Below are 11,511 nucleotides of genomic sequence, written 5' to 3' on the forward strand. Positions count from 1 at the left end.
AAAATAAAAAAAAAGAATGTTAGATAAAAATTTTCATTTAATTAAAGATTTAAAACCTTTTTTGAATAACATATCAATACAATGTTTAATTATTAAATACATAGATGATCCACCTGATCATGTAAATAATATTGTTAAATATCATTATCAAATAGCTGATATTAGTGGATCAATAATATTATGCATTCCTCACACACTTATACAAGAAGAATTAAACAAAAATAATATTGATATTTTGAGTGATGATATTGAGGATGTAGTTGACTCATACGACGATACTAACTTAAATCATAATCAAAATGAAGTGAATATAAACGAAAAAAAACATATTTATGATATAAATAAAAAATCAAGTAACACTAAAACATTAAAATATTTTTTCAAAATTGGAGATATATTAAATATATATGGAGCAGTAACAACTTGGTCAATGGGTAAAATGGTTATAAAAATATAAATTAATTTTTTCATTTAAAATTTTACTTGATTTTTTTTTTTTATATTTGTTACTAATGATTATTGTTAATATATTATTAATTTTTAATGTCTATAATTTATTTGTATTAATTATACAATGTTCTTTTTTATTAATATAATATTTTATATAATAATTATTTACGTATATATTATGTTTTTTTTTTTTTTTTTTTTTTTTTTTTTTTCTTAGGTATTAATGCCTAATACAAGAATTAAAAAAAATAGTCTTCATGAAATTAGAGGGTCAATTTATAGAGTTGGTTTTTTCACCATGAATATTAATACTGAACCTAATTTAAGTAATTTAATTACATCAACTACAGAGAAAAAATATCAATTGGAGGAGAATGGAACAAATAATTCAAATCGCAATTTTAGTATATGCAAAAATACAGATAAAAAAAATTATGTAGGAAATTTTCTAAATAATGATAAAGTTAGTAAATATGACATTATTCCTTTATTAAATGATGGTGATATAGATCTATCTTTTAAAATTTAATTTAAACTATAAATAACAAAAGAAAGAAAGTGAAAAGAGGAAAAAAAAACTATTTACAAATTTTAATTATTTGTTACTTCAGTTATATATGTAATGCAATTAAAACAAGTATACATTATTTATAAATAATACAGAAATTAAAAGATAGTTATAAAAAAAGAAAAAAAAATTAATTAAAATAAGAATAGTTATTAATAGAAAAAATAAAAATTTTTAAAAAAAATTTTATTGAAAAATTTATTTGAAGCAAAATAATCTCAAATTGTAAAAAAAAAAATTAATAAACTTATATGCATATATATATATATTTATATTTATTCAGAAGTACAGTGTATGGAATACGCAAATTTTACTGCGTTTGTGTTATTCTTTTATCAGCATGAAAAGTTTAAAAATGTAAGTTTAGTAACTAAAAAGGATATCTACAACAAGTTATTAACAACAATTATTTACATTTATAATAAGAGAGTTTAAATAAATCAGTTAATTAATAAATTTGTCTTATTATTTATTAATATAAATATTATCAATAATAATTTAAATAAAATAAATATATAATTTGGTTACACATCTATAAAAATTTTACATTTTGTTTGATCCTTTAACATGGAATAATTATAATAATAAATATATGAGTTATCGTCATTCAAATTACTGATATATCCAATTGGTACGTCACATTCTTTGCATAATATTCTATACTGTGCTTCTATTCCATTTTTTCTATTTATTAAAATTCTCTTTGTTTGTACTTTATGATTTTTTTTATGAACAATTTTTTTATATGGATATATAATTGAATTATCTGTTTTTCTTGTTGGCAAGTTATATATATCAATTTCACTTATTAAGCAATTATATCCACATAAAAAACAAAAGTAAACCAAAAAATCTTTTTCAATTTTTCCAACAAAACTATCTTTTGGGGTATAATTTAAAATTCGAAACTTTTTTTGTTTATTATCATCTTTTGAAGCTTCATGCTCCGTTTGAACTTTTCGTTTAATTTCTAACAGCGATATTTCATTTTTTTCTTTATTTTCATTTTCCATTTTTTATATATTAAAAAATACTTACTGATAATTCATTCATTATTCTATTTATTATTTTTTTTTTATTTTAATTATTTAAAATATTAGTATAACATATTTTTCCATTTTTTTTTTTTTTTTTTTTTTTTTTTTTTTTTTTTTTTTTTTTTTTGTCGCTTTAAAATTGGCGCATGCTATTAAAAAAAAAATTTTAATAAAAAAAAAAAAAAAAAAAAAAAAAAAAATAGAAGTGGAAATAAGTATTTTTTTAATTATACTTTAAAAATAATAATTTTTTTACATAAAAAAAAAATAAAAATAAATAGTTCATATTAATTGATGTACTCTATAATAATTTATGAGAACTCAAAAAAAAAAAAAATTTTTTTTGATTTTTTTTGTATTAATAAATTTTTGAAGGTTTAATAAATAAAAAAGATAGGCATATACACATATATAGCATGTATTTGTGTTTTACAATTTTATTATAAATTTAATAAAATACTTTTAATTTAAAATAAAAATGGAATAAAAAGAAATAATGCCTTATTACTACTTTTATTAAATAGACCTTTCTTTTTTTTAATTTTTTTTATTGTATTTGGTGTCTTATACATTTTTTGTGGTAGATATGCATAGACACATAATAAAAAGACAAAAATTTCAATTTTTGTCACATTATAAAGATAATACAAGTGTCCATATATTATTAGTAATAATAATAGCAACTATAATTAGAATATTCTGTATCATATATACAGTTTTATGGAGTAAATTAATAAGTAGTTATAAGTTAAGCAATAATTTATTATGTGAAAATGGGACATTATGGGAATATATAAAGTGCTTCTCTTATTGGGATGGAGAATATTTCTTAAGATTATCATTAAATAAAATCGAATATTCTTACGAACAAAATCATGCATTTTTCCCTTCATTACCATTAATTATAATATTTACAAAAAAGTTATTTATGAAATCAATATTAAATACTGATAATTGTGCAATAAATGTTTTAATAGCAGTAATAATAAATAATATATTTTTTGTTATAGCAACCATAGGAATATATGTGTTTTCATTAATACACCTTATGAATAGAAAAAATTATGAAAATAAACCTGCCTTAATGATAAATGAACAAAGCTGTTTTTATCTAAGTAATATAAAAGATGAAAAGGAATGTTATAGTTTCAGTTTTTTTTTATCTGTTTTATATTCATTTACTAGTGGGAATATTCATGTTAGCTCATTTTATAATGAAAGTATTTTTAGCTGTTTCTCTATATGGGGATTTAATTTTTTAAAATTATCAAGTACTAATAATATGTGTCCCTTTTTTGAAATATTGGCTGTGTTATCCTTTTTTATTGCATCTTCTTTTCGATCAAATGGTATCTTATTTTTAATACCTCTTTTTTTCTATAATATCAATTCATGCAAATTTTGTCAATATTACATAAAGAGTAAAACTGAGAAGAAGAAAAATATAATTTTTTCTTATTTTTCTTTTAAAAGGAATATTTTTTATTTTATAATCCATTGGTTAAAAGCTTTAATTGAAGCATTTATTGTGATTTTTCCTTTTTTAATTTTTCAGATTTATTCATATCATTTATATTGTGCACAACACAATGATTTATGGAAAGAACAAAATAAAACGTTTTATTTATTTTTAATTAATTTCATTAAAAATCCATTTTCCTATATAAATATATGGAATAATAAAAGTATGTTAATAAATAGACCATGGTGTAATAAAAATTTTCCTTTTATTTATAATTATATACAACATAAGTATTGGGATGTCAGTTTTTTAAAAATTTTAAAGGCACCAAATTTCAATATAATATACTCTGCACCTATATATTATATATCCTTTCACTGTGTATTTAATTTTTTTAAGTATTATAATTTTAGCTTACATGGATTTTCTCTGTTGTTTAATCAGTTTTTTGGATGCATAGTACACTTGTGTATATTTTCTTTTTATATATTACTATTTGCACATAACGAGGTTAAAATAAAAAATACACATATATGTGAATATTTATAAGATTTTATTGAATTTATTAATAATAATGACACACATATATTATATCTTCAAAATAAATATTTTCCTATCTCTATAATAAGTTTTACAGTGGATATGAGTTTGTATTTCACCTTTTTTATAAATTTTATTTCATTATTTTTAAATATAATATTTTAATACATAAAAGAAAAAAGAAATAAATATATATATATATATATATATATATTACTTTTTTTAAAATATGTTATTGAACAATATAAAAAATATTTACTGATTAAATTTTATTCTTTTTTTTTTTTTTTTTTTACTTTACAGATAATATTGAGATTAATTATAAGTTCTCCAATTTTTTTTTTACATTATGCTTATTTGTTAAAATATTTTGAAAATTGGAATTACCTTTTATTTATAAATTTATTTTATTTTTTTGTTGGACCTCCTTTATTTGGAACTTATATTGCCTGGACATAAATCGATTTTATTTATGTGAAAATATATTCTTAAATTATTAAAAAGAAAAAAATTAATTTTATATAAAATGAAGTAAATACATTTAGTTTATCATAATATTTTTATTAATAATTTTTTATTTTTAAACAACTAGAAAATTTCAAAAAAAAAAAAAAATAAATAATAAATAATAATATAAAAATATAATAAAATTAATAAAAAAAAAAATGAGAATATGGGGTATTTCTATGATATTTAATTTATAAGAATTACATTTATTTTTCTTCTTTAAATATTTTTAACTTATTTTCTATATACAATTAATTGTGTAATACTATTTATTTTCTAAATATATAATATCTTCATAATGTATTTCTTTTATATAAAAATTATAAGGTGATAAGTTATCATAATATTGATTAGAGAGAGAGAATTTTTTAGAAGATTAATAATGAATAAAAATTTTACTAATTTCATTAAGTATAAATGGTTAAAACTAATTTATAATTATTTAGCACTACTTTCTTTTTCATCATATAAACTACCTTTATTAAACATTCCCCCAAAAGTAATTTTATCTTTTTTTCTAGCTTCTTTTAATTTAGTTATACACAATTCATAATTATTTCTAATTTCTAAATTTTTAGGGTTTAATGAAGCAGCTTTATATAAGTTATCTTTAGCTTCTTCTAAAAATCCAAAATGCATATTTGCAACTCCTAATTTATATAATGCCTTAAAATTATTTTTGTCTAACTTAAGAACTTTAGATGCATGTTCAATAGCATTAGGATAATCCTTATTTTTATTATAACATGTAGATAAATTTAAATTACATATAATTTCTATATTTTTTTTTTTTTCCAGTAATTTGTCTTCCCACTCTTCTGCATGCATGAAAAAGTCAAGAGCTTCTTTATATTTAGAAATAGCTTCATCAATTTGGTCTTTTTTAAATAACTCATTTCCTTCTTCTTTTAAGTCAAATGCAGCTTGTATTTTTTCTTCATCAGTATAATCATAAATACTTTTTTTAGCTTCTCTAAAACTTAATAATTCAATTTCAAAAATGAGAACACTATTACCTGGAATATTTTCTCCACATCCTTCTTCTCCATAACCGTATTTACTATCTAAACGAACTGAGCATTTTTCATTTTTTTTCATAGAAGCTACACAAATATCCCACCCTTTTATAACTTCTCCTTGACCTAAATGAAATTTAAATGGCACATTTCTATCGAGTGATGAATCAAATACTTTTCCGTTACTTTCTAACTTTCCTACATAATGTACTGTAACTTCATTTCCTTTTTTTGGTATGTTTTCTTCTCCCTCATCTCCTCTTCTTAATATTGTTTTTATTACCCCTCCATCTCCAGTTAAATGAATTTGTTCGTAATTTTCTGTGTTCTCCATTAGTTATATATAAATATATTAAAAATATATATATATATATATATATATATAGTCAACAAAAGAAAAAGTAAAAAATTCCTATGAGAAAAATTTATAATTTCTTAAATAGAAAATTGAACATAAAATAATATTCTAAAAATTAAAAAATAAATACAAATATAAAAACAAAAAACTTTAAAAAAGTGTTATTAAAAGAAAAATATATGAATAATTAAAAAATTATTTAAAAGGAAGAAATTTTTTAATATAAAAAAAAATTTCAAGGAGAAAATACAATTTTAAAAATTTTTTTTAAATTATTCTAGATTGTTAAATATATATAAAATTTTTAAAAATTATACGAATACATAAATAGATCTAAATGCATCCATTTCATATTTCTTTTATTTTATATAATTCAAGAACATTTTAGTATCTATATTTTTTTTTAAAATAAAAGATTTTTCGTATAGATGTGAAAAAAAATAGATTTAAAAATTAAATAGAAAAAAAAAAAAAATCGATTTTACTTTTAATTTATATCTTTTTTCCTTCTCAAAAAACAAAAGAATCACTTAAATGCAATAAAGTTCACGGAATGAAAAAAAGGAAATGTACTTTTTATTTTTTTTTTTTTTTTTTTTTTTGAAACATACAAATATATTTGTAATAAAAATATATAAAAGATAAAAAAAAAATTTACATTGTTAATTACTTTCTTTTTTTAGCATTTTTTTTTTTTTTAATTATATGAATATGTATTTTAAAAATTTAATAATGTTTTATATTAATTTTTCAATTAGCCTAAATTAAGACTGACTTAAAAAAAATGGAAAAAAATAACTTTCTTTTTTTTTCTTTTTCTTTTTTTATATAATAAAAACGATTGATCTATGGAATTTTATTTGAATAGATAAATAAAAATTGTAAATAATTTCATCTTTCTATTCTTTATGATTTTATAAATAAAATGGACTTAATGAACTTAAACAACTTTAGCCTATATTTGATTTTAATATTTTATTATAATTTTTTTTTAATAAATAAATAATAAAAAAATTTTTTCAATATTATAACTATTTGTGAATGAAATATATCTTTATTTTATGTAAAGAGTCAATTTGTACTTCAAAATGTGCAAGAAAAACAAAAGGATATATAGACAATAAAAGGAAAATATATGCAAAGTAGTTTTTTTTTTTTTTTTTTTTCTTAAAGAAAAAAATTAAAATAATAGAAAATTCCAAATTTTAATATATATTTAGAATTTTTTTAAAATTTTTTAGAATATATCAATAAATGAACCACAAAAGAAAAATATGTGAAAATAATATATATATAAAATATAACTATTGTTTTGTTCTTATTATTAAAGGAAAAAAATTATTATATATGTAACATGACTATACATAGATAATTATTTGATTTTAAATACTTATATAAAAAAAAAAAATGAAACTACTCTTAAGTAAAATGTAAATATAATAATATATAAAATATTGTCATTTAAAATAAAACAAAATGTTATTAAAAAAAAAAAAAAAAAAAAAAAAAAACTAGTTTTCTTAAAGATTAAATAGTATTAGGGTATAAAATCAAAAATTTTTAAATTTATTTTAATAAAAAGTAAAAGGTTTAATAAATATTAATACTTGAAAAAATAAAAATTATATTTAATTCTTTTAATAACTCGAACTTTTAATTTTATTTGTTTTATGTTATAAATAAAAAATAAAGAATATTTTTATTTTTTGAATGAATATAATTCTTCATCAAAAAAACAATGTATCAATTTTTTAATTAAAAAATCCCAAGAAAATAGACAATTTCATGTATTTATAAAAAAGATATTTATTTTTTTTTCTTTTTTTAAAATTTTTCATAATAAGTACTTTAAATGTTATATATAAAAGAATAAGAAAAAAAGAAAAAAATTACACAAAATACAATTTTTCGCACACAAAAAAAGTAGTTCATATGCTTTTTTTTTTTTTTTCTTTTTTTTTTTTTTTCTTATCTTTTTTTCTTATCTTTTTTTTTTTCTTTTTTTTTTCAACAATTTTATTTTTTATTATATAAAGACGTATAAATATACAACAAATGTCTTACCTTCTTTTTTTTCTTACATTTTTGCGCATATTAGTTTATTTGTTAATGCTTAAAATTATTTTATTTTATTTTATTTTTTTTTTTTTTTTTTGTATTAGTATTACAAAAATAATTTAACTAATTTTATCATTCTATTGTAATGACATATTTGAAGAATGAAACTTTTTAATGTTTATCTTTTTTTAATTTCTATTTTTTCAATATGTATAAAATTAAACAGATAATAAAAATTTCAAATATGTTGATTATAAATTATACTAAACTATTTTTGTTTTAAATAATTTATGTATACACTTATGTATCTAAAAATTATCAAAATTTATATATTTAGGAAATTTAAAAGACATAAAGTGTATATTTACAGGAAATTGATATCTCTATTAAGAACTTCTTTCTGATTAACATAATATATTATACATTTTTTTTTTTTTTTTTAATATTAAAAATAAAAAATTTTTATAAAAATTCGTGTTTATTTTTATTGCGAATTTTTTTTTTTTTTTTTCTGTACATAGGTGTTTCTACACTTTAAAGATTTTTTATTTTAATTCATTTCAAAGAATATATAAATATATATATATATATATATTTATATATACATACATATTTATATATATATATATATATTTATATATAAATATATGTATATATATATATATAGTAAAAGATAAAATTAGTTTTAACTATTTTTACCTTTGTTGTTTGAACACTTATCTTTTAAATATATATTAATCTTATATATAAATATATGCTATTTATATATTTATTTATATTTTTTTATTAGACAGTATTATTGTTGTATTATGATTATTATTAATGAATGCGTCATATATGCCATAATTCATTTATAATTATATATTCATTTTTATATTTTTAAATGAAGTAAGTTATAACATTTGTTTAAATATTTATTTTATGATATACTTTACATTTTAAAATGTTATATGAATTAATAAAAATATATTTTTTATAAGAATAATTTGTGTGTTTTAAGTAATTTTTTTTTTTTTTTTTTTTTTCTGTAATTTAAATGTAATTTAAATATATTAAATGAATAATAATAATTATTTTATTTTTTTGTATGATTAAATAGTAAATTAATGATACAATTTATTTTTAATATCTTATTTTATTTTTTTCATTATTTTTTTTTTTTTTTTCTGAATTTCCTAATAAAAAATGAAGTAATATAAAGCAGTATAAATTTAATTGAAGCTTTATATGAACACAATGAAAAAATATTATTATTTGTATTGGACTTATTAATTTCATCTATATAAATTCTATTTGGGTGTATTCATTTATGTGAATAATTATTTTAAAAGTGTTTTTATAAAATATAAATTAACAAAATAACAAATAATTATTATGTTTGTAGTTTATTAAAAAAAAAAAAAAAAAAAAAAAAAAAAAAAGATAGAAAAATCAAAAAGAATAAAAAATATCAAAAATGTTAAAGTTTCGAAGTATATGTACCACATTAATTGGAGGAAAGATATATAATATAAATGGAAAAACTATAAGAGAAGAAAAATTAATATCTGAAGGAGCCTATTCTTTTGTCTATATGGCGAAAGATTTAAATACAAATAAAATTTTTACTTTAAAAAAGACTATATGTCAAGATAAAGAGAAATTTGAAATGGCAAATAAAGAAATAAATATTTTAAAAAGCTTACCACCTCATAAAAATATTGTTCAATATTATGGTTCAACAGTTGTTTCAGAAAATAATTATAAAATTGTAATAATGCTAATGGAATATTGTGAAAGAGGTAATCTATTAAATATATTTGAAAAAAATAAAGATAAATTAAGAGAACATCATATTGTTAAAATAATGAAAGATATAATAACGGGACTGTGTTTTTTACATACTCAAGAAATACCAATTATACATAGAGATATTAAATTAGAAAATATTTTATGTGATAAAAAAGGAGTTTATAAAATTTGCGATTTTGGTTCTCATACAGTTTCAAAATCCATTTATCCAAATGATTTAATGAAAAATTCGTTATATATATTAAAAGAAGAAATAGAAAGAGATACTACATTAATGTATAGACCACCAGAACTAATTGATTTATATTCTAATTTGGAAATTTCTTGTAAAGTAGACATGTGGATGCTTGGATGTATTTTATATTTATTACTTTTTAAAGTTCATCCTTTTCAAAACAATAGTTTTTTATCAATATTAAATGGTAGTTTCACAATTCCATATAATACAAAATATTCTAAAAGAATTATTTCTATTTTACTTATGACTTTAAATAAAAATCCATTAAAAAGAATTGATTCATCGACTCTCTTATTTATATTAGAAAATTATGCAGATTTAAAAAAGTGGTTCACACATATTCCTAGTGATATAAAGAAAAGAGTAAATCAAATTTTTGATAAAATGAATGAACTTAATTTAAATAACAAACAAAATAATCTTATAGAAATTAATAATGATAAAATCATTGAAATAAAAACAACTCAAAAATGTGAAACACAAATACCAAAAAATAATATAAACTTTTTAAAATTTTTTAGTCAAAATAATTTAAATAGTAACACACTAAAGAAAAATATGAAAACTAATGTTTCTGAAAATAATCCAATTCAAAATAAAAAAAATGATATTATTGAAGAGAAAAAAGAAAATGATACTACTACTAATAATATCAAAGATAATAAAGATGTGTTAATTTGTACAGAAAATAAAATATTAGAAGAGAACACTGAATCAAAAATAGAAAATAAAAATGAAGATCCTAAAATAAAAAGTACAGAGAAAATAATAAGTCAATCTGATAATAATATTAATGAATCTGGGGAAGACTTAAATTTATTAAATCTTAGTATAGAACCTAATAAAACAATGGGAAATGATGATAACCAAATTATTTATAATGATAATGAACATATATTAAAGGATTTGAGTTTGAATAATGAATTAAATCTATTTGATTTTAAGAATAGTATTTTAAGCAATGAAAAAAGTAGTTGTAACAATTTTGATAATTTTTTTGATCCATGGAATTATGGGGAAAATGATGACTTATCGAAAATATGTAATTCTGCAAACAAGAATAACGATAATGATTTATTTGAAAGTAATAACAATTTCCCTATTAATAATGATTTATTTAATAAAGATGAAAACTATTCTAGAAATAGTGATTTTTTTAAAGATAATAAAAATGAAATTTTTAAAGACACCTATTTTTCTATAAATAATTTATCAAATGATACTGAGAAGTTAAAGGATCAGAACTTCATGAATATTCACAACACATGTAATAATATGTATTATTTTGAAGAAATGAATGATCATAATTTTGATAGTATGCTTAAAACAAAAATTGAAATTAATTCAGAATTCAATTCTAAAAACAACATTTCAAATAATAGGAAAACAAAAAATACTTCTCAACTAATTACACCAGACAAAAATGACAAATTTTCAGAATTACTTGATGAATTTCAAAATTTATCAGTTCAATAAATTTTTAAAA

The 11,511-nt window shown here is 17.5% G+C and overlaps 5 protein-coding genes across 5 annotated transcripts; 3 read left to right on the forward strand and 2 right to left on the reverse strand.

The window, feature by feature from the left end:
- Positions 1-16: 16 nt before the first annotated feature.
- PGAL8A_00467800 (conserved Plasmodium protein, unknown function) lies at positions 17-979 on the forward strand (the record flags this gene model as incomplete). The annotated part of the gene is made up of 2 exons (XM_028673449.1): positions 17-442; positions 668-979. 2 exons carry the CDS (start codon positions 17-19, stop codon positions 977-979), a joined length of 738 nt encoding a protein of 245 aa, XP_028529900.1.
- Positions 980-1,542: 563 nt separating this feature from the next.
- Positions 1,543-2,031, reverse strand: PGAL8A_00467900 (conserved Plasmodium protein, unknown function; the record flags this gene model as incomplete). Its single annotated transcript, XM_028673450.1, has 1 exon — positions 1,543-2,031. The coding sequence occupies one exon, from the start codon at positions 2,029-2,031 to the stop codon at positions 1,543-1,545; it is 489 nt and encodes a 162-aa protein (XP_028529901.1).
- Positions 2,032-2,641: 610 nt separating this feature from the next.
- On the forward strand, positions 2,642-4,516 carry PGAL8A_00468000 (GPI mannosyltransferase 2, putative; the record flags this gene model as incomplete). Its single annotated transcript, XM_028673451.1, has 2 exons — positions 2,642-4,027; positions 4,361-4,516. The coding sequence occupies 2 exons, from the start codon at positions 2,642-2,644 to the stop codon at positions 4,514-4,516; spliced, it is 1,542 nt and encodes a 513-aa protein (XP_028529902.1).
- Positions 4,517-5,002: 486 nt separating this feature from the next.
- On the reverse strand, positions 5,003-5,914 carry PGAL8A_00468100 (FK506-binding protein (FKBP)-type peptidyl-prolyl isomerase, putative; the record flags this gene model as incomplete). Its single annotated transcript, XM_028673452.1, has 1 exon — positions 5,003-5,914. One exon carries the CDS (start codon positions 5,912-5,914, stop codon positions 5,003-5,005), a length of 912 nt encoding a protein of 303 aa, XP_028529903.1.
- A 3,538-nt stretch (positions 5,915-9,452) lies between these two features.
- Positions 9,453-11,501, forward strand: PGAL8A_00468200 (serine/threonine protein kinase, putative; the record flags this gene model as incomplete). The annotated part of the gene is made up of 1 exon (XM_028673453.1): positions 9,453-11,501. One exon carries the CDS (start codon positions 9,453-9,455, stop codon positions 11,499-11,501), a length of 2,049 nt encoding a protein of 682 aa, XP_028529904.1.
- Positions 11,502-11,511: the final 10 nt, after the last annotated feature.

This window comes from Plasmodium gallinaceum, assembly GCF_900005855.1.
Source record: "Plasmodium gallinaceum strain 8A genome assembly, contig: PGAL8A_v1_130, whole genome shotgun sequence".
Taxonomy (NCBI): Eukaryota; Apicomplexa; class Aconoidasida; order Haemosporida; family Plasmodiidae; genus Plasmodium; species Plasmodium gallinaceum.